This window comes from Oncorhynchus clarkii, chromosome 28 (assembly GCF_045791955.1).
Source record: "Oncorhynchus clarkii lewisi isolate Uvic-CL-2024 chromosome 28, UVic_Ocla_1.0, whole genome shotgun sequence".
NCBI lineage: Eukaryota > Metazoa > Chordata > Actinopteri > Salmoniformes > Salmonidae > Oncorhynchus > Oncorhynchus clarkii.
This window is the reverse complement of record NC_092174.1, coordinates 47,072,875-47,094,336: the sequence shown is the minus strand read 5'-3', so window position 1 is coordinate 47,094,336 and position 21,462 is coordinate 47,072,875. Positions and strand designations below refer to the sequence as shown.

Sequence of the window (21,462 nt, the reverse complement as noted above, 5' to 3'; positions counted from 1 at the left end):
TACAACAGTATAGAGTTACTCCCTGGTGTTACAGCAGTTTAGAGATACTCCCTGGTGTTACAGCAGTATAGAGGTACTCCCTGGTGTTACAGCAGTATAGTGATATTCCCTGGTGTTACAACTGTTTAGAGTTACTCCCTAGTGTTCCTCTGGTGTTACAGCAGTATAGAGTTTCTCCCTGGTGTTACAACAGTATAGAGTTACTCCCTGGTGTTACAGTTACTCCCTAGTGTTCCTCTGGTATACTCCAGGAAGGGTGGTCATCTGGTGTTACAACAGTATAGAGTTACTCCCTGGTGTTACAGCAGTATAGAGATACTCCCTGGTGTTACATTATTATAGAGTTACTCCCTGGTGTTACAACAGTATAGAGTTACTCCCTAGTGTTCCTCTGGTGTTACAGCAGTATATAGTTACTCCCTGGTGTTGCAACAGTATAGAGTTACTCCCTAGTGTCCCTCTGGTGGTACAGCAGTATAGAGGTACTCCCTGGTGTTACAGCAGTATAGAGTTACTCCCTGGTGTTACAACAGTATAGAGATACTCCCTGGTGTTACAACATATAGAGATACCCCCTGGTGTTCCTCTGGTGTTACAGCAGTATAGAGATACTCCCTGGTGTTAAAGCAGTATAGAGGTACTCCCTGGTGTTACAACAGTATAGAGGTACTCCCTGGTGTTACAACAGTATAGAGATACTCCCTGGTGTTCCTCTGGTGTTACAGCAGTATAGAGTTACTCCCTGGTGTTCTTCTGGTGTTACAGCAGTATAGAGATACTCCCTGGTGTTACAACAGTATAGAGATACTCCAGGAATGGTGGTCATCTGGTGTTACAACAGTATAGAGATACTCCCTGGTGTTACAACAGTATAGAGATACTCCAGGAAGGGTGGTCATCTGGTGTTACAGCAGCATAGAGATACTCCAGGAATGGTGGTCATCTGGTGTTACAACAGTATAGAGATATTCCCTGGTGTTACAACAGTATAGAGATACTCCAGGAAGGGTGGTCATCTGGTGTTACAGCAGCATAGAGATACTCCAGGAATGGTGGTCATCTGGTGTTACAACAGTATAGAGATATTCCCTGGTGTTACAACAGTATAGAGATACTCCAGGAAGGGTGGTCATCTGCTGTTACAACAGTAAAGTGTTTCGCGCTGTCTCCCTTTACTGCTTGTTAGTGTGTGTGAGGTAGAGAGGCAGAGACAAGTAGAGAGAGGTAAAGATGGTTAGAGGCAGAGGAAGACAACAAGAGAGACAGAGAGAGGTAGAGAGAGGTAGAGGGAGACAGCAAGAGAGGCAGAGAGAGAAATAGAGAGGCAGAGAGATGCAGAGAAAGGCAGAGAGAGGTGGAGAGAGGTAGAGATAGTTAGAGAGAGGCAGATAGAGGCAGAGAAGAGGTAGAGAGAGGTATAGAGAGATAGAGAAGAAGTAGAGAGGTAGAGAGAGGTAGAGAGCGATTGAGGTAGAGAAGAAGTAGAGAGAGGTAGAGAGAGATAGAGAAGAGGTGGAGAGAGGTGGAGAGAGGTGGAGAGAGGTAGAGAAAGGTAGAGAGCGGTGGAGAGAGTTAGAGAAGAGGTAGAGAGAGGTAGAGAGAGGTGGAGAAGAGGTAGAGAGAGGTGGTGAAGAGGTAGAGAAGAGGTAGAGAGAGGTGGAGAAGAGGTAGAGAGAGGTAGAGAGAGGTAGAGAGAGGTTTTGAAGAGGTGGTGAAGAGGTAGAGAGAGGTGGAGAAGAGGTGGAGATAGGTACTGAAGAAGTAGAGAGAGGTGGAGAAGAGGTAGAGAGAGGTGGAGAAGAGTTAGAGAGAGGTGGTGAAGAGGTGGAGAAGAGGTGGAGAGAGGTGGAGAAGAAGTAGAGAGAGGTAGAGAGAGGTAGAGAGAGGTGGTGAAGAGGTGGTGAAGAGGTGGAGAAGAGGTGGAGATAGGTACTGAAGAAGTAGAGAGAGGTGGAGAAGAGGTGTAGATAGGTACTGAAGAAGTAGAGAGAGGTGGAGAAGAGGTAGAGAGAGGTGGAGAAGAGTTAGAGAGAGGTGGTGAAGAGGTGGAGAAGAGGTGGAGAGAGGTGGAGAAGAGGTGGAGAGAGGTGGAGAAGAAGTAGAGAGAGGTAGAGAGAGGTAGATAGAGGTGGTGAAGAGGTGGTGAAGAGGTGGAGAAGAGGTAGAGAGAGGTGGAGAAGAGGTAGAGAGAGGTGGAGAAGAGGTGGAGAAGAGGTAGAGAGAGGTAGAGAGAGGTAGAGAGAGGTAGAGAAGAGGTAGAGAGGTAGAGAGAGGTAGAGAAGAGGTGGAGAAGAGGTAGAGCGAGGTAGAGAGAGGTGAAGAAGAGGTGGAGAAGAGGTAGAGAGAGGTGGAGAAGAGGTGGAGAAGAGGTAGAGCGAGGTGGAGAAGAGGTAGAGAGAGGTGAAGAAGAGGTAGAGAGAGGCGGAGAAGAGGTAGAGAGAGGTATAGAGAGGTGGAGAAGAGGTAGAGAGAGGTGGAGAAGAGGTAGAGAGAGGTGAAGAAGAGGTAGAGAGAGGTAGAGAGAGGTGTAGAAGAGGTACAGAGAGGTGGAGAAGAGGTAGAGAGAGGTGAAGAGGTAGAGAAGAGGTAGAGAGAGGTAGAGAGAGGTGGAGAAGAGGTAGAGAGAGGTGAAGGGGTAGAGAGAGGTGTCTGGCCCTGTGACGTTACTTGGCGACTGTTTCCTGTTGCCCATCTGACAGCACCTGTAGGAGAGCAAACAGAGGTCTGAATGGAGTAGTGTGTACACAGTGACACAGTCCCCATTACCACACACACTGTCAGACCACAGGATTCTCTACCCCTCTCACTGCCTGTCTGTCTCTGTCTCTGTCTGTCTCTCTCTCTCTCTCTCTCTCTCTCTCTGCCCCTCTCTGTCCCTCTCTGTCCCCATGTCCCTCTCTGTCTCTCTCTCTCTGTCTCTCTCTGTCCCTCTCTGTCTCTCTGTCTCTCTCTCTACTTGTCTCTCTCTGTCTCTCTCTGTCACTCTCTGTCCCTCTGTCCCTCTCTGTCTCTCTGTCTCTCTCTGTCTCTCTCTCTCTGTCTCTGTCTCTCTGTCTCTCTCTCTCTCTGTCTCTCTCTCTCACTCCCTCACTCTCTCTCTCTCTCTCTTTTCTCTCTCTCTCTCTCTCTCTCTCTCTCTCTCTCTCTCTCTCTCTCTCTCACTCACTGTCAAGAGAAACTATTTGCTATCCATATCTTCATCCATCTGTCCAGCCTGTGTGACCACCACTATGAGGGTTTAACCCACTGAGAGCAGCATCACTATGAGGGTTTAACCCACTGAGAGCAGCACCACTATGAGGGTTTAACCCACTGAGAGCAGCACCACTATGAGTGTTTAACCCACTGAGAGCAGCACCACTATGAGGGTTTAACCCACTAAGAGCAGCACCACTATGAGGGTTTAACCCACTGAGAGCAGCACCACTATGAGGGTTTAACCCACCGAGAGCAGCACCACTATGAGGGTTTAACCCACTGAGAGCAGCACCACTATGAGGGTTTAACCCACTGAGAGCAGCACCACTATGAGGGTTTAACCCACTGAGAGCAGCACCACTATGAGGGTTTAACCCACTGAGAGCAGCACCACTATGAGGGTTTAACCCACTGAGAGCAGCACCACTATGAGGGTTTAACCCACTGAGAGCAGCACCACTATGAGGGTTTAACCCACTGAGAGCAGCACCACTATGAGGGTTTAACCCACCGAGAGCAGCACCACTATGAGGGTTTAACCCACCGAGAGCAGCACCACTATGAGGGTTTAACCCACTGAGAGCAGCACCACTGAGAGCAGCACCACTGAGAGCGGCTATCTTCCTATCATTTGCTTCCAGTCCCTTACTCTACTGCCTCTCCTTTTTTCTTACACCATTGTATCTGCTGTAGAGGAGACAAAAGGTTTATTCAACTAGTAAATCTCTTCTCTGTAGTGATGTACTGGAATAAGGGTTTCTATTATAGGCCGACAGGTTAGTGGGTCTTCAATTCTCTCTGTTATCTCTGTCTGTCCCCGTCAGCCCAGACCAGAGCTTGGATCTCTGTATCTGTTATTAGGACCTTTTATGTTAGTTAGACTGGCGATCTAAATCAGGTTGAGTTCTATTCCATACTAGATTCAAGGTTGTAAGGTTACTTTGCTGTTTGTGGAAATCCATTATGTGGAACACAACAGTTATTATATCACAGCTCAGTTTGTATAGCAGGGTGCTTGCAATGCCAAGGGTAGTGGGTTTGATTCCCGGGACCACCGGTACGTAAAAATGTATACAAGCATGACTGTAAGTAGGGTTTGCATGGCCTCAACTCAGGTTGCATGGCCTTAATTTATGTATGGAATGCTATGTGATAAGTATGTGTATAACAGTATATAAAGTATGCTAATGTATTGGTGTGAAGTACTTTAGTAAAAATATCTTATATTATTTATAAATTATTTTGTATCTGTACATTACTATTTATATTTTTGTCAACTTTTACTTTTACTAAACCTACATTCTGAAATAAAATAAAGTTACATTTTAACAGGAACATTTTTCAATTCACACATTTATCAAGAGAACATCCCTGGTCATCCCTACTGCCTCTGATCTGGAGGACGTACTAAACAGAGAACATCTCTGGTCAGTCCTACTGTCTCTGATCTGGAGGACTCACTAAACAGAGAACATCCCTGGTCATCCCTACTGCCTCTGATCTGGAGGACTCACTAAACAGAGAACATCCCTGGTCATCCCTACTGCCTCTGATCTGGAGGACTCACTAAACAGAGAACATCCCTGGTCATCCCTACTGCCTCTGATCTGGAGGACTCACTAAACAGAGAACATCCCTGGTAATCCCTACTAGCTCTGATCTGGAGGACTCACTAAACAGAGAACATCCCTGGTCATCCCTACTGCCTCTGATCTGGAGGACTCACTAAACAGAGAACATCCCTGGTCATCCCTACTGCCTCTGATCTGGAGGACTCACTAAACAGAGAACATCCCTGGTCATCCCTACTGTCTCTGATCTGGAGGACTCACTAAACAGAGAACATCCCTGGTCATCCCTACTGCCTCTGATCTGGAGGACTCACTAAACAGAGAACATCCCTGGTCATCCCTACTGCCTCTGATCTGGAGGACTCACTAAACAGAGAACATCCCTGGTCATCCCTACTGCCTCTGATCTGGAGGACTCACTAAACAGAGAACATCCCTGGTCATCCCTACTAGCCTCTGATCTGAAGGACTCACTAAACAGAGAACATCCATGGTCATCCCTACTGCCTCTCATCTGGAGGACTCACTAAACAGAGAACATCCCTGGTCATCCCTACTGCCTCTGATCTGGAGGACTCACTAAACAGAGAACATCCCTGGTCATCCCTTCTAGCCTCTGATCTGGAGGACTCACTAAACAGAGAGCATCCCTGGTCATCCCTACTAGCCTCTGACCTGGAGGACTCACTAAACAGAGAACATCCCTGGTCATCCCTACTGCCTCTGATCTGGAGGACTCACTAAACAGAGAACATCCCTGGTCATCCCTACTAGCCTCTGATCTGGAGGACTCACTAAACAGAGAACATCCCTGGTCATCCCTACTGCCTCTGATCTGGAGGACTCACTAAACAGAGAACATCCCTGGTCATCCATACTGCCTCTGATCTGGAGGACTCACTAAACAGAGAACATCCCTGGTCAACCCTACTGCCTCTGATCTGGAGGACTCACTAAACAGAGAACATCCCTGGTCATCTCTACTGCCTCTGATCTGGAGGACTCACTAAACAGAGAACATCCCTACTGCCTCTGATCTGGAGGACTCACTAAACAGAGAACATCCCTGGTCATCCCTACTGCCTCTGATCTGGAGGACTCACTAAACAGAGAACATCCCTGGTCATCCCTACTGCCTCTGATCTGGAGGACTCACTAAACAGAGAACATCCCTGGTCATCTCTATTGCCTCTGATCTGGAGGACTCACTAAACAGAGAACATCCCTGGTCATCCCTACTGCCTCTGATCTGGAGGACTCACTAAACAGAGAACATCCCTGGTCATCCCTACTGTCTCTGATCTGGAGGACTCACTAAACAGAGAACATCCCTGGTCATCCCTACTGCCTCTGATCTGGAGGACTCACTAAACAGAGAACATCCCTGGTCATCCCTACTGCCTCGGATCTGGAGGACTCACTAAACAGAGAACATCCCTGGTCATCCCTACTGCCTCTGATCTGGAGGACTCACTAAACAGAGAACATCCCTGGTCATCCCTTCTAGCCTCTGATCTGGAGGACTCACTAAACAGAGAACATCCCTGGTCATCCCTACTAGCCTCTGACCCGGAGGACTCACTAAACAGAGAACATCCCTACTGCCTCTGATCTGGAGGACTCACTAAACAGAGAACATCCCTGGTCATCCCTACTGCCTCTGATCTGGAGGACTCACTAAACAGAGAACATCCCTGGTAATCCCTACTAGCTCTGATCTGGAGGACTCACTAAACAGAGAACATCCCTGGTCATCCCTACTGCCTCTGATCTGGAGGACTCACTAAACAGAGAACATCCCTGGTCATCCCTACTGCCTCTGATCTGGAGGACTCACTAAACAGAGAACATCCCTGGTCATCCCTACTGTCTCTGATCTGGAGGACTCACTAAACAGAGAACATCCCTGGTCATCCCTACTGCCTCTGATCTGGAGGACTCACTAAACAGAGAACATCCCTGGTCATCCCTACTGCCTCTGATCTGGAGGACTCACTAAACAGAGAACATCCCTGGTCATCCCTACTGCCTCTGATCTGGAGGACTCACTAAACAGAGAACATCCCTGGTCATCCCTACTAGCCTCTGATCTGAAGGACTCACTAAACAGAGAACATCCATGGTCATCCCTACTGCCTCTCATCTGGAGGACTCACTAAACAGAGAACATCCCTGGTCATCCCTACTGCCTCTGATCTGGAGGACTCACTAAACAGAGAACATCCCTGGTCATCCCTTCTAGCCTCTGATCTGGAGGACTCACTAAACAGAGAACATCCCTGGTCATCCCTACTAGCCTCTGATCTGGAGGACTCACTAAACAGAGAACATCCCTGGTCAACCCTACTGCCTCTGATCTGGAGGACTCACTAAACAGAGAACATCCCTGGTCATCCCTACTAGCCTATGATCTGGAGGACTCACTAAGCAGAGAACATCCCTGGGCATCCCTACTAGCCTCTGATCTGGAGGACTCACTAAACAGAGAACATCCCTGGTCACCCCTACTGCCTCTGATCTGGAGGACTCACTAAACAGAGAACATCCCTGGTCATCTCTACTGCCTCTGATCTGGAGGACTCACTAAACAGAGAACATCCCTACTGCCTCTGATCTGGAGGACTCACTAAACAGAGAACATCCCTGGTCATCCCTACTGCCTCTGATCTGGAGGACTCACTAAACAGAGAACATCCCTGGTCATCCCTACTGCCTCTGATCTGGAGGACTCACTAAACAGAGAACATCCCTGGTCATCTCTATTGCCTCTGATCTGGAGGACTCACTAAACAGAGAACATCCCTGGTCATCCCTACTGCCTCTGATCTGGAGGACTCACTAAACAGAGAACATCCCTGGTCATCCCTACTGTCTCTGATCTGGAGGACTCACTAAACAGAGAACATCCCTGGTCATCCCTACTGCCTCTGATCTGGAGGACTCACTAAACAGAGAACATCCCTGGTCATCCCTACTGCCTCGGATCTGGAGGACTCACTAAACAGAGAACATCCCTGGTCATCCCTACTGCCTCTGATCTGGAGGACTCACTAAACAGAGAACATCCCTGGTCATCCCTTCTAGCCTCTGATCTGGAGGACTCACTAAACAGAGAACATCCCTGGTCATCCCTACTAGCCTCTGACCCGGAGGACTCACTAAACAGAGAACATCCCTACTGCCTCTGATCTGGAGGACTCACTAAACAGAGAACATCCCTGGTCATCCCTACTGCCTCTGATCTGGAGGACTCACTAAACAGAGAACATCCCTGGTCATCCCTACTAGCCTCTGATCTGGAGGACTCACTAAACAGAGAACATCCCTGGTCATCCCTACTGCCTCTGATCTGGAGGACTTTAAACAGAGAACATCCCTGGTCATCCCTACTGCCTCTGATCTGGAGGACTCACTAAACAGAGAACATCCCTGGTCATCCCTACTAGCCTCTGATCTGGAGGACTCACTAAACAGAGAACATCCCTGGTCATCCCTACTGCCTCTGATCTGGAGGACTCACTAAACAGAGAACATCCCTGGTCATCCCTACTAGCCTCTGATCTGGAGGACTCACTAAACAGAGAACATCCCTGGTCATCCCTACTGCCTCTGATCTGGAGGACTCACTAAACAGAGAACATCCCTGGTCATCCCTACTGCCTCTGATCTGGAGGACTCACTAAACAGAGAACATCCCTGGTCATCTCTACTGCCTCTGATCTGGAGGACTCACTAAACAGAGAACATCCCTGGTCATCCCTACTGCCTCTGATCTGGAGGACTCACTAAACAGAGAACATCCCTGGTCATCTCTACTGCCTCTGATCTGGAGGACTCACTAAACAGAGAACATCCCTGGTCATCCCTACTGTCTCTGATCTGGAGGACTCACTAAACAGAGAACATCCCTGGTCATCCCTACTGCCTCTGATCTGGAGGACTCACTAAACAGAGAACATCCCTGGTCATCTCTACTGCCTCTGATCTGGAGGACTCACTAAACAGAGAACATCCCTGGTCATCCCTACTGTCTCTGATCTGGAGGACTCACTAAACAGAGAACATCCCTGGTCATCTCTACTGCCTCTGATCTGGAGGACTCACTAAACAGAGAACATCCCTGGTCATCCCTACTGCCTCTGATCTGGAGGACTCACTAAACAGAGAACATCCCTGGTCATCTCTACTGCCTCTGATCTGGAGGACTCACTAAACAGAGAACATCCCTGGTCATCCCTACTAGCCTCTGATCTGGAGGACTCACTAAACAGAGAACATCCCTGGTCATCCCTACTGCCTCTGATCTGGAGGACTCACTAAACAGAGAACATCCCTGGTCATCCCTACTAGCCTCTGATCTGGAGGACTCACTAAACAGAGAACATCCCTGGTCATCCCTACTGCCTCTGATCTGGAGGACTCACTAAACAGAGAACATCCCTGGTCATCCCTACTAGCCTCTGATCTGGAGGACTCACTAAACAGAGAACATCCCTGGTCATCCCTACTAGCCTCTGATCTGGAGGACTCACTAAACAGAGAACATCCCTGGTCATCCCTACTGCCTCTGATCTGGAGGACTCACTAAACAGAGAACATCCCTGGTCATCCCTACTGTCTCTGATCTGGAGGACTCACTAAACAGAGAACATCCCTGGTCATCCCTACTGCCTCTGATCTGGAGGACTCACTAAACAGAGAACATCCCTGGTCATCCCTACTGCCTCTGATCTGGAGGACTCACTAAACAGAGAACATCCCTGGTCATCCCTACTAGCCTCTGATCTGGAGGACTCACTAAACAGAGAACATCCCTACTGCCTCTGATCTGGAGGACTCACTAAACAGAGAACATCCCTACTGCCTCTGATCTGGAGGAATGTGTCCCTGGCGATCCGTCAATAATAAAAGGAAAAAAAAGAAAATGGTGCCGTCTGGTTTAATATAAGGAATTTGAAATTATTTATACTTTTAATCAAGTATGACAATTTATGACTTTTTGCACCAGTGGATGTGGCTGGTGGTTATAGCATTTATTTCGCATCATTTTAGAATAGAATATGATAGAATAGAATATGATAGAATAGAACAAAATAAAATAGAACAGAGTACAATAGAATAGAACGGAATAAAATAGAATATGATAGAATAAAATGATAGAATAGAATATGATAAAATAGAACAGAATAGAATATGATAGAAAATAAGATAATATAATTAAATTTTATAGAATAGAACAGATTATAATATAATAAAATACTGCCTAGGGTTATTCTACTGGTGTTGTGGTAGCAGATTGACCTACCGTAGCTAGTGACAGACCCCAGGGAGACTATATATAATAGAACAAAATAAAGTAGAACAGACTTGAATATGATATGATAGAATAGAACAGAATAGAATGTGATATGATAGAATAGAACAGATTATGATAGAATAGAATGTGATAGAATATAACACTATAGAATAGAATGTGATAGAATATAACACTATAGAATATGATGGAATAGAACAGATTATGATAGAATAGAATGTGATAGAATATAACACTATAGAAAATGATAGAACAGAATAGAATAGAATAAAGTACTGCTTAGGTTTATTCTACTGGTGTTGTGGCAGCAGATTTGACCTACAGTAGCTAGTGACAGACCCCAGGAAGACTATAGAGGACGCTAAAGTGCCCTATTCCCTATGTAGTGCACTACCTTTGACTAGGGTCCATTGGGCTCTGGTCAAAGTAATGGACTATAGGGTGCCATTTGGGACACAGGTCAAAGACAGGTAGAATGAAAGTTCAAGTCTTGAGAATCTCTTTGGCTGTTAGATAACATGCAGACAGACACATGGGATTATAGCCCAGTGGATTATAGCCCAGTGGATTATAGCCCAGTTGACGATAGCCCAGTGGATTATAGCCCAGTAGATTATAGTAAAGATTGATGATAGCTCAGTTGATGATAGCTCAGTGGATGATAGCTCAGTTGATGATAGCTCAGTTGATGATAGCTCAGTTGATGATAGCCCAGTGGATTATAGCCCAGTGGATGATAGCCCAGTGGATTATAGCCCAGTGGATTATAGTCAGGTTGATGATAGCCCAGTAGATTATAGTCAGGTTGATGATAATAGCCCAGTGGATTATAGCCCAATGGATTATAGCCCAGTGGATTATAGTCAGGTTGATGATAGCCTAGTGGATTATAGCCCAGTGGATTATAGTCAGGTTGATGATAGCCCAGTGGATTATAGCCCAGTGGATTATAGCCCAGTGGATTATAGCCCAGTGGATTATAGCCCAGTGGATTATAGTCAGGTTGATGATAGCCCAGTGGATTATAGTCAGGTTGATGATAGCCCAGTGGATTATAGCCCAGTGGATTATAGCCCAGTAGATTATAGTAAAGATTGATGATAGCTCAGTTGATGATAGCTCAGTTGATGATAGCTCAGTTGATGATAGCCCAGTTGATGATAGCTCAGTTGATGATAGCTCAGTGGATGATAGCTCAGTTGATGATAGCTCAGTTGATGATAGCCCAGTGGATTATAGCCCAGTGGATTATAGTCAGGTTGATGGTAGCTCAGTTGATGATAGCCCAGTGGATTATAGCTCAGTGGATTATAGCCCAGTGGAATATAGTCAGGTTGATGATAGCCCAGTAGATTATAGCCCAGTGAATTATAGTCCAGTTGATGATAGCCCAGTGGATTATAGTCAGGTTGATTATAGTCAGGTTGATTATAGCCCAGTGGATTATAGCCCAGTGGATTATAGTAAGGATTGATGATAGCCCAGTGGATTATAGCCCAGTGGATTTTAGTAAAGGTTGATGATAGCTCAGTTGATGATAGCTCAGTTGATGATAGCTCAGTTGATGATAGCCCAGTTGATTATAGCCCAGTGGATTATAGCCCAGTAGATTATAGTAAAGATTGATGATAGCTCAGTTGATGATAGCTCAGTTGATGATAGCTCAGTTGATGATAGCCCAGTTGATTATAGTCAGGTTGATGGTAGCTCAGTTGATGATAGCCCAGTGGATTATAGCTCAGTGGATTATAGCCCAGTGGATTATAGTCAGGTTGATGATAGCTCAGTAGATTATAGCCCAGTGGATTATAGTCAGGTTGATGATAGCCCAGTAGATTATAGCCCAGTGGATTATAGTCCAGTTGATGATAGCCCAGTGGATTATAGCCCAGTGGATTATAGTCCAGTTGATGATAGCCCAGTGGATTATAGTCAGGTTGATTATAGTCAGGCTGATTATAGCCCAGTGGATTATAGTAAAGGTTGATGATAGCCCAGTGGATTATAGTCAGGTTGATTATAGTCAGGTTGATTATTGCCCAGTGGATTATAGTCAGGTTGATTATAGTCAGGTTGATTATTGCCCAGTGGATTATGGCAAAGGTTGATTATAGCCCAGTGGATTATAGTCAGGTTGATTATAGCTCAGTTGATTATAGTAAAGGTTGATGATAGCCCAGTGGATTATAGCCCAGTGGATTATAGCCCAGTGGATTATATTCAGGTTGATGATAGCCCAGTGGATTATAGTCAGGTTGATGATAGCCCAGTGGATTATAGTCAGGTTGATGATAGCCAGTGGATTATAGTCAGGGTTGATTATAGCCCAGTTGATGATAGCTCATTGGATGATAGCCCAGTGGATTATAGTAAGGATTGATTATAGCCCAGTTGATGATAGCTCATTGGATGATAGCCCAGTGGATTATAGTAAGGCTTGATTATAGCCCAGTTGATGATAGCTCAGTGGATGATAGCTCAGTGGATGATAGCTCAGTTGATGATAGTAAAGGTTGATGATAGCCCAGTGGATTATAGTCCAGACCTCTGCTTTGCTCTGTCTAGATAGAGTTACGGTCAGGTCAAAGACCAAGAGGTTTGAGGGTTATGGCAGTGTTCCCAACCCGGTCTTTAAAATACATTTAATCAGGCTAGTGCAGTGTTCCCGACCTCGTCCAGTCCATATATACAGTATGTGCCAATTCCAGCACTAACACACTTGTCAACTTTATAATTTGAAACCTTTATGAGCTGGAATCCTACTCCCCAGCACACGGTCAGATATGGCCACGTCTCTACGCTGGGCATTGTTGACATGGTAGACCTCAGCCAGTTAATTCATCTGCTGAGTTCACATTGACATCCAGAGATTGTCAGCGTGATTTTAACTACAACAAGAGGATTGCGAGGCGGATATCTTACAGGCCAAACATCAATAGCATCATAGCCATGTCCACATACCTGTATGGTACGTGTGTGTGTGTGTGTGTGTGTGTGTGTGTGTGTGTGTGTGTGTGTGTGTGTGTGTGTGTGTGTGTGTGTGTGTGTGTGTGTGTGTGTGTTCAGACCAAACACCACAGCCATGTAGAGATATCTAATCCATATCAGCATGTCTCTTTATGTCTCTGATCCCATACTGTGTGTGTGTGTGTGTGTGTGTGTGTGTGTGTGTTCAGACCAAACATCAATACCACAGCCATGTAGAGATATCTAATCCATATCAGCATGTCTCTGTTCCCATACTGTGTGGAACTTAAACCAGAGGAAGTTAAATACAGTATGTTGTTTTACTTTACTATCATCGTCACTATTGATTAAATCACTAATCTCTCTCTCTATCTCTCTCTCTCTCTCTCTGTGTGTGTGTGTGTGTGTGTGCGTGGTTACAGCTTGCTTGTTCCGGTACAATGGGCTATCATTCGTCTACCTCATCTACCTCCTCCTTATCCCCCTCTTCGCTGAGCCCACCAGCACAACCATGCAGGGTAAGTCTCCTCCTCCTCCTCCTCTTCCTCTTCCTCCTCCTCCTCCTCTTCCTTCTCCTCCTCCTCCTTTTCCTCCCCTCCCCCTCCTCCTCCTCCTTCTCCTCCTCCTCCTCCTTTTCCTGCTCCTCCTCCTCCTCCTCCCCCTCCTCCCCCTTCTCCTCCTCCTTTTCCTCCTCCTCCTCCTCCTCCTCTTCCTCCTCCTCCTCCTCTCCCAAACCACTCAACACTGTGGTTCCTGGAGCAGACCACGTACACTGTTTAATAATACATATAGCTAGATTGGCTCAGGAGAGGAGAGGAGAGGAGAGAGGAGAGGAGAGGAGAGGAGAGGAGAGGGGAAAGGAGAGGAGAGGAGAGGAGAGGAGAGGAGAGGAGAGGAGAGGAGAGGAGAGGAGAGGAGAGGAGAGGAGAAGACTCTGATGGTGTCCACCAGGAATAAAAGACACGAGGGCGATAGAGGGAGAAAGGGAGCAGGGAGGAATGGAGGGAGAAAGGGAGCAGGGAGGGAGGGATGGAGGGAGAAAGGGAGCAAGGGGGAGGGATGGAGGGAGAAAGGGAGCAGGGAGGGAAGGATGGAGGAAGGAAGGGAGCAGGGAGGGAAGGATGGAGGAAGGAAGGGAGCAGGGAGGGAAGGATGGAGGAAGGAAGGGAGCAGGAAGGGAAGGATGGAGGGAGAAAGGGAGCAGGGAGGGAGGGATGGAGGGAGAAAGGGAGCAAGGAGGGATGGAGGGAGAAAGGGAGCAGGGAGGGATGGAGGGAGAAAGGGAGCAGGGAGGGAAGGATGGTGGGAGAAAGGAAGCAGGGAGGGAAGGATGGAGGGAGGAATTGAGCAGGGAGGGAAGGATGGAGGAAGGAAGGGAGCAGGGAGGGAACGATGGAGGTAGAAAGGGAGCAGGGAGGGAGGGATGGAGGGAGCAAGGGGGGAAGGATGGAGGAAGGAAGGGAGCAGGGAGGGAGGGATGGAGGAAGAAAGGGAGCAGGGAGGGAGGGATGGAGGGAGAAAGGGAGCAAGGGGGGAAGGATGGAGGAAGGAAGGGAGCAGGGAGGGAAGGATGGAGGAAGGAAGGGAGCAGGGAGGGAAGGATGGAGGAAGGAAGGGAGCAGGCAGGGAAGGATGGAGGGAGAAAGGGAGCAGGGAGGGAAGGATGGAGGAAGGAAGGGAGCAGGGAGGGAAGGATGGAGGGAGAAAGGGAGCAGGGAGGGGAGGATGGAGGGAGGAAGGGAGCAGGGAGGGAAGGATGGAGGAAGAAAGGGAGCAGGGAGGGAGGGAGGGAGGGAGAAAGGGAGCACGGGGGGAAGGATGGAGGAAGGAAGGGAGCAGGGAGGGAAGGATGGAGGAAGGAAGGGAGCAGGGAGGGAAGGATGGAGGAAGGAAGGGAGCAGGAAGGGAAGGATGGAGGGAGAAAGGGAGCAGGGAGGGAAGGATGGAGGAAGGAAGGGAGCAGGGAGGGAAGGATGGAGGGAGAAAGGGAGCAGGGAGGGGAGGATGGAGGGAGGAAGGGAGCAGGGAGGGAAGGATGGAGGAAGGAAGGGAGCAGGGAGGGAAGGATGGAGGGAGAAAGGGAGCAGGGAGGGAGGGATGGAGGGAGTAAGGGGGGAAGGATGGAGGAAGGAAGGGAGCAGGGAGGGAGGGATGGAGGGAGAAAGGGAGCAGGGAGGGAGGGATGGAGGGAGAAAGGTAGCAAGGGGGAAGGATGGAGGAAGGAAGGGAGCAGGGAGGGAAGGATGGAGGAAGGAAGGGAGAAGGGAGGGAGGGAGGGAGAAAGGGATGAAGACAGGGAAATAACAGCCTGTCAATCAGGAAGTAAAGAAGAAGAGATAAGAGATGGAGGGTGAGAAGGAAGGAGGGATGAATGGACAGAGGGAAGGAAGGATGGAATGGAGGGTGAGAAGGAAGGATGGATGGATGGACGGAGGGAAGGAAGGATGGAATGGAGGGTGAGTAGGAAGGAGGGATGAATGGACGGAGGGTGAGAAGGAAGGAGGGATGGATGGACGGAGGGAAGGAAGGATGGAATGGAGGGTGAGAAGGAAGGATGGATGGATGGACGGAGGGAAGGAAGGATGGAATGGAGGGTGAGAAGGAAGGATGGATGGATGGATGGACGGAGGGAAGGAAGGATGGAATGGAGGGTGAGAAGGAAGGATGGATGGATGGACGGAGGGAAGGAAGGATGGAATGGAGGGTGGGAAGGAAGGATGGATGGACGGAGGGAAGGAAGGATGGAATGGAGGGTGGGAAGGAAGGATGGATGAATGGACGGAGGGTGAGAAGGAAGGAGGGAATGGAGGGTGAGTAGGAAGGAGGGATTGGAGGGTGAGTAGGAAGGAGGGATTGGAGGGTGAGTAGGAAGGAGGGATTGGAGGGTGAGAAGGAAGGATGGAATGGAGGGTGAATAGGAAGGAGGGAATGGAGGGTGAGTAGGAAGGAGGGAATGGAGGGTGAGTAGGAAGGAGGGAATGGAGGGTGAGTAGGAAGGAGGGAATGGATGGATGGATGGAGGGAGGACAGAAGATAGGACGGTATAGAAGTAGGTTGGAAGGAGGACTAGTTGGAGGAAGGGATGATGGAATGAAGGGATGGAGTGAGCGGAAGGGATAGAGTGAGGTATGGAGGAAGGAGAGGAGAGTCTTTAAAGTGTACCACTTACCCTCTCATCAATAGGTAATGAGAGAAGAAGACTTCTTAATGTTAATGTCATGTAATGTATGATGCTGACAGCAGGTTGACTTCAGGATCAAATAATATCACATACACTGAGTGGACAAAACATTAGGAACACCTGCTCTTTCGACATAGACACGGACCAGGGGAATCCAGTTGAAAGATATGATCCCTTATTGATGTCACCTGTTAAATCCACTTCAAATCAGTGTAGATGAAGGGGAGGAGACTGGGTTAAAGAAGGGTTTTTTGAGATAATTGAGGCATGGATTGTGTACGTGTGCCGTTCAGAGGGATGACTGGGTAAAACGAAATATTTAACGCCCTTTGAACTGGGTGTGGTAGTAGGTGCCAGGCGCACCGGTTTGTGTCAAGAACTGCAACGCTGCTGTTTATTATTGAACATCCTGGTCCTACACCCATCCTCTACATATAGACTCTATTGAACATCCTGGTCCTACCCCCATCCTCTACATATAGACTGTATTGAACATCCTGGTCCTACCCTCATCCTCTACATATAGACTGTATTGAACATCCTGGTCCTACCCTCATCCTCTACACAACGACTCTATTGAACATCCTGGTCCTACCCTCATCCTCTACATATAGACTCTATTGAACATCCTGGTCCTACCCTCATCCTCTACATATATACTCTATTGAACATCCTGGTCCTACCCTCATCCTCTACATATAGACTCTATTGAACATCCTGGTCCTACCCTCATCCTCTACATATAGACTGTATTGAACATCCTGGTCCTACCCTCATCCTCTACACATAGACTCTATTGAACATCCTGGTCCTACCCTCATCCTCTACATATAGACTCTATTGAACATCCTGGTCCTACCCTCATCCTCTACATATAGACTCTATTGAACATCCTGGTCCTACCCTCATCCTCTACATATAGACTCCATTGAACATCCTGGTCCTACCCTCATCCTCTACATATAGACTCTATTGAACATCCTGGTCCTACCCTCATCCTCTACATATAGACTGTATTGAACATCCTGGTCCTACCCTCATCCTCTACATACAGACTCTATTGAACATCCTGGTCCTACCCTCATCCTCTACATATAGACTCTATTGAACATCCTGGTCCTACCCTCATCCTCTACATATAGACTGTATTGAACATCCTGGTCCTACCCTCATCCTCTACATATAGACTGAATTGAACATCCTGGTCCTACCCTCATTCTCTACATATAGACTGTATTGAACATCCTGGTCCTACCCTCATCCTCTACATATAGACTCTATTTAACATCCTGGTCCTACCCTCATCCTCTACATATAGACTCTATTGAACATCCTGGTCCTACCCTCATCCTCTACATATAGACTGTATTGAACATCCTGGTCCTACCCTCATCCTCTACATATAGACTGAATTGAACATCCTGGTCCTACCCTCATCCTCTACATATAGACTGTATTGAACATCCTGGTCCTACCCTCATCCTCTACATATATACTCTATTGAATATCCTGGTCCTACCCTCATCCACTACATATAGACTCTATTGAACATCCTGGTCCTACCCTCATCCTCTACATTTAGACTCTATTGAGCATCCTGGTCCTACCCTCATCCTCTACATATATACTCTATTGAACATCCTGGTCCTACCCTCATCCTCTACATTTAGACTCTATTGAGCATCCTGGTCCTACCCTCATCCTCTACATATATACTCTATTGAACATCCTGGTCCTACCCTCATCCTCTACATATATACTCTATTGAACATCCTGGTCCTACCCTCATCCTCTACATCCTCTCTATTGAACATCCTGGTCCTACCCCCATCCTCTACATATATACTCTATTGAACATCCTGGTCCTACCCTCATCCTCTACATCCTCTCTATTGAACATCCTGGTCCTACCCTCATCCTCTACATCCTCTCTATTGAACATCCTGGTCCTACCCCCATCCTCTACATATATACTAGTCTGTCTGCTTCTACTGTCTGTGATATTAGGGGGTTGAGCCTGCAGAGGTTCAGACTTGGGGAGAAATGATCAACTGAAAGGATACCACGCACAATGACAGACACAAACACAGGCAGACAGACACGTACGTTCATGTACACAGGTACGGATGAACATAAGCACCAAAAAAATTAAATTTGCTTTAACTTTAGCATGTCTGTCTGTTTTGACACAGACAACTTTAACTTTCTCTGAGCAATTGTATCAGTATAAAATGTTATAATTTCCCCCATAGCACAGTATTTTAACTGTTTTATTTTCTACAGTCATTATTACTAATGTTTATCAAGGGTGTCAAATCATTTAGGGTCCAGCTGTACCACTTCCTGAGTAACGTAACGTTGCACCAACAAAGCTTAAAGTTACACCGTTTTTTTGTTGTTGTTGGGGTGTGGGGGTGGGGAGGGGGTACATAGTTTAAATGTACCATTTTTAGTTGAATCTAAATAGTGTCTTATTTCTCGATAATAGATACTATTTCTCGATAATATTTCTCTGTCTGGCACCGTTGGACAATTATTGGTAAAGGACAGAGTTCTTTTCCAAGCTGTTATTTGCCCCTTGCTGAATATGTAGTCCGATTATTACATGTTTTTCCTGAGACGTTATGGGTGAGGAAAGAGCCAAAGTAGTGCCTTGTCCAGAAGTTAAGAACCAATTTGAACCTTATAACTCCACTTCCTATTAACGAGCATTCCTCTCTCTCTCTCTCCCGGTGACCGTCAGGGGAAATGCTAGGGAAAACAAGAACCCAAAACTTTCTCTCCAGTATTTTAATAAGGCTGGCTAGGAGAGATGTTGTTTGGAGGTATCCACATGAAATAAATACTATGGTATACTATGGTTAAATACTATTGTATACTATGGTTAAATACTATAGTATACTATGGTTAAATACTATAGTATACTATGATTAAATACTATAGTATACAATGGTTAACTACTATAGTATACTATGGTTAAATGCTATTGTATACTATGGTTAAATACTATAGTATACTATGGTTAAATACTATAGTATACTATGGTTAAATACTATAGTGTACTATGGTTAAATACTATAGTATACTATGTTTAAATGCTATAGTATACTGTGGTTAAATACTATAGTATACTATGGTTAAATACTACAGTATACTATGGTTAAATACTATAGTATACTATGGTTAAATACTATAGTATACTATGGTTAAATACTATTGTATACTATGGTTAAATACTATGGTATACTATGATTAAATACTAGAGTGTACTATGGTTAAATACTATTGTATACTATGTTTAAATACTACAGTATACTATGGTTAAATACCATAGTATACTATGGCTAAATACGATAGTATACTATGGTTACATACTATAGTATACTATCATTAAATATGATTGTATACTATGTTTAAATACTATAGTATACTATGGCTAAATACTATAGTATACTATGGTTAAATACTATAGTATACTATGGCAAAATACTATAGTATACTATGGTTAAATACTATAGTATACTATGGTTAAATACTATAGTATACTATGGTTAAATACTGTAGTATACTATGTTTAAATACTATAGTATACTATGGTTAAATACTACAGTATACTATGGTTAAATAGCATAGTATACTACGTTTAAATACTATAGTATACTATGGCTAAATACGATAGTATACTATGGTTACATACTATAGTATACTATCATTAAATACGATTGTATACTATGTTTAAATACTATAGTATACTATGGTTACATACTATAGTATACTATGGTTAAATACTATAGTATACTATGGTCAAACACTATAGTATTATATGGTTAAATACTATTGTATACTATGTTTAAATACGATAGTATACTATGGCTAAATACTATAGTATAATATGGTTAAATACTATAGTATACTATGGTTAAATACTATAGTATACTATGATTAAATACTATAGTATACAATGGTTAACTACTATAGTATACTATGGTTAAATGCTATTGTATACTATGGTTAAATACTATAGTATACTATGGTTAAATACTATAGTATACTATGGTTAAATACTATAGTGTACTATGGTTAAATACTATAGTATACTATGTTTAAATGCTATAGTATACTGTGGTTAAATACTATAGTATACTATGGTTAAATACTACAGTATACTATGGTTAAATACTATAGTATACTATGGTTAAATACTATAGTATACTATGGTTAAATACTAGTGTATACTATGGTTAAATACTATAGTATACTATGATTAAATACTAGAGTGTACTATGGTTAAATACTATTGTATACTATGTTTAAATACTATAGTATACTATGGTTAAATACCATAGTATACTATGGCTAAATACGATAGTATACTATGGTTACATACTATAGTATACTATAATTAAATATGATTGTATACTATGTTTAAATACTATAGTATACTATGGCTAAATACTATAGTATACTATGGTTAAATACTATAGTATACTATGGTTAAATACTATAGTATACTATGGTTAAATACTATAGTATACTATGATTAAATACTATAGTATACTATGTTTAAATACTATAGTATACAATGGTTAAATACTACAGTATACTATGGTTAAATACTATAGTATACTATGGTTAAATACTACAGTATACTATGATTAAATAGTATAGTATACTATTTTTAAATACTATAGTATAATATGGTTAAATACTACAGTATACTATGGTTAAATAGCATAGTATACTACGTTTAAATACTATAGTATACTATGGCTTAATACGATAGTATACTATGGTTACATACTATAGTATACTATCATTAAATACGATTGTATACTATGTTTAAATACTATAGTATACTATGGTTACATACTATAGTATACTATGGTTAAATACTATAGTATACTATGGTTAAATACTATAGTATACTATGGTTAAATACTATAGTATACTATGGTTAAATCCTATAGTATACTATGTTTAAATACTATAGTATTCACTGGACTGAAGTCAGCAAAAACACGACAGTGAATACTGTGATATTTACTGTAGTTTTGCGGACATGACTGTAGTATACTGTAGTATTAAAGTTTACTATAGGGTAAATACTGTAGTAATAAAAACATCTGTATAATTATTTATATACAGTATAAGTCAAATGTTTGGATGCACTGTAATGTATACTCTGGGAGAAAAAGATGTAGATTCACACGCAGAGTTAATTTTGCCTTGAA

At 44.5% G+C, this 21,462-nt stretch overlaps 1 protein-coding gene across 1 annotated transcript in view; it reads left to right on the top strand.

Annotated features, from left to right (window-relative positions):
- LOC139387576 (piezo-type mechanosensitive ion channel component 2) overlaps positions 1-21,462 on the top strand; it is a 291,891-nt gene that overhangs the window by 8,509 nt on the left and 261,920 nt on the right. The window contains exon 2 of the mRNA XM_071133907.1: positions 13,473-13,568. Coding sequence (XP_070990008.1) covers positions 13,473-13,568 — 96 coding nt within the window. The remainder of the gene's footprint in view (positions 1-13,472; positions 13,569-21,462) is intronic.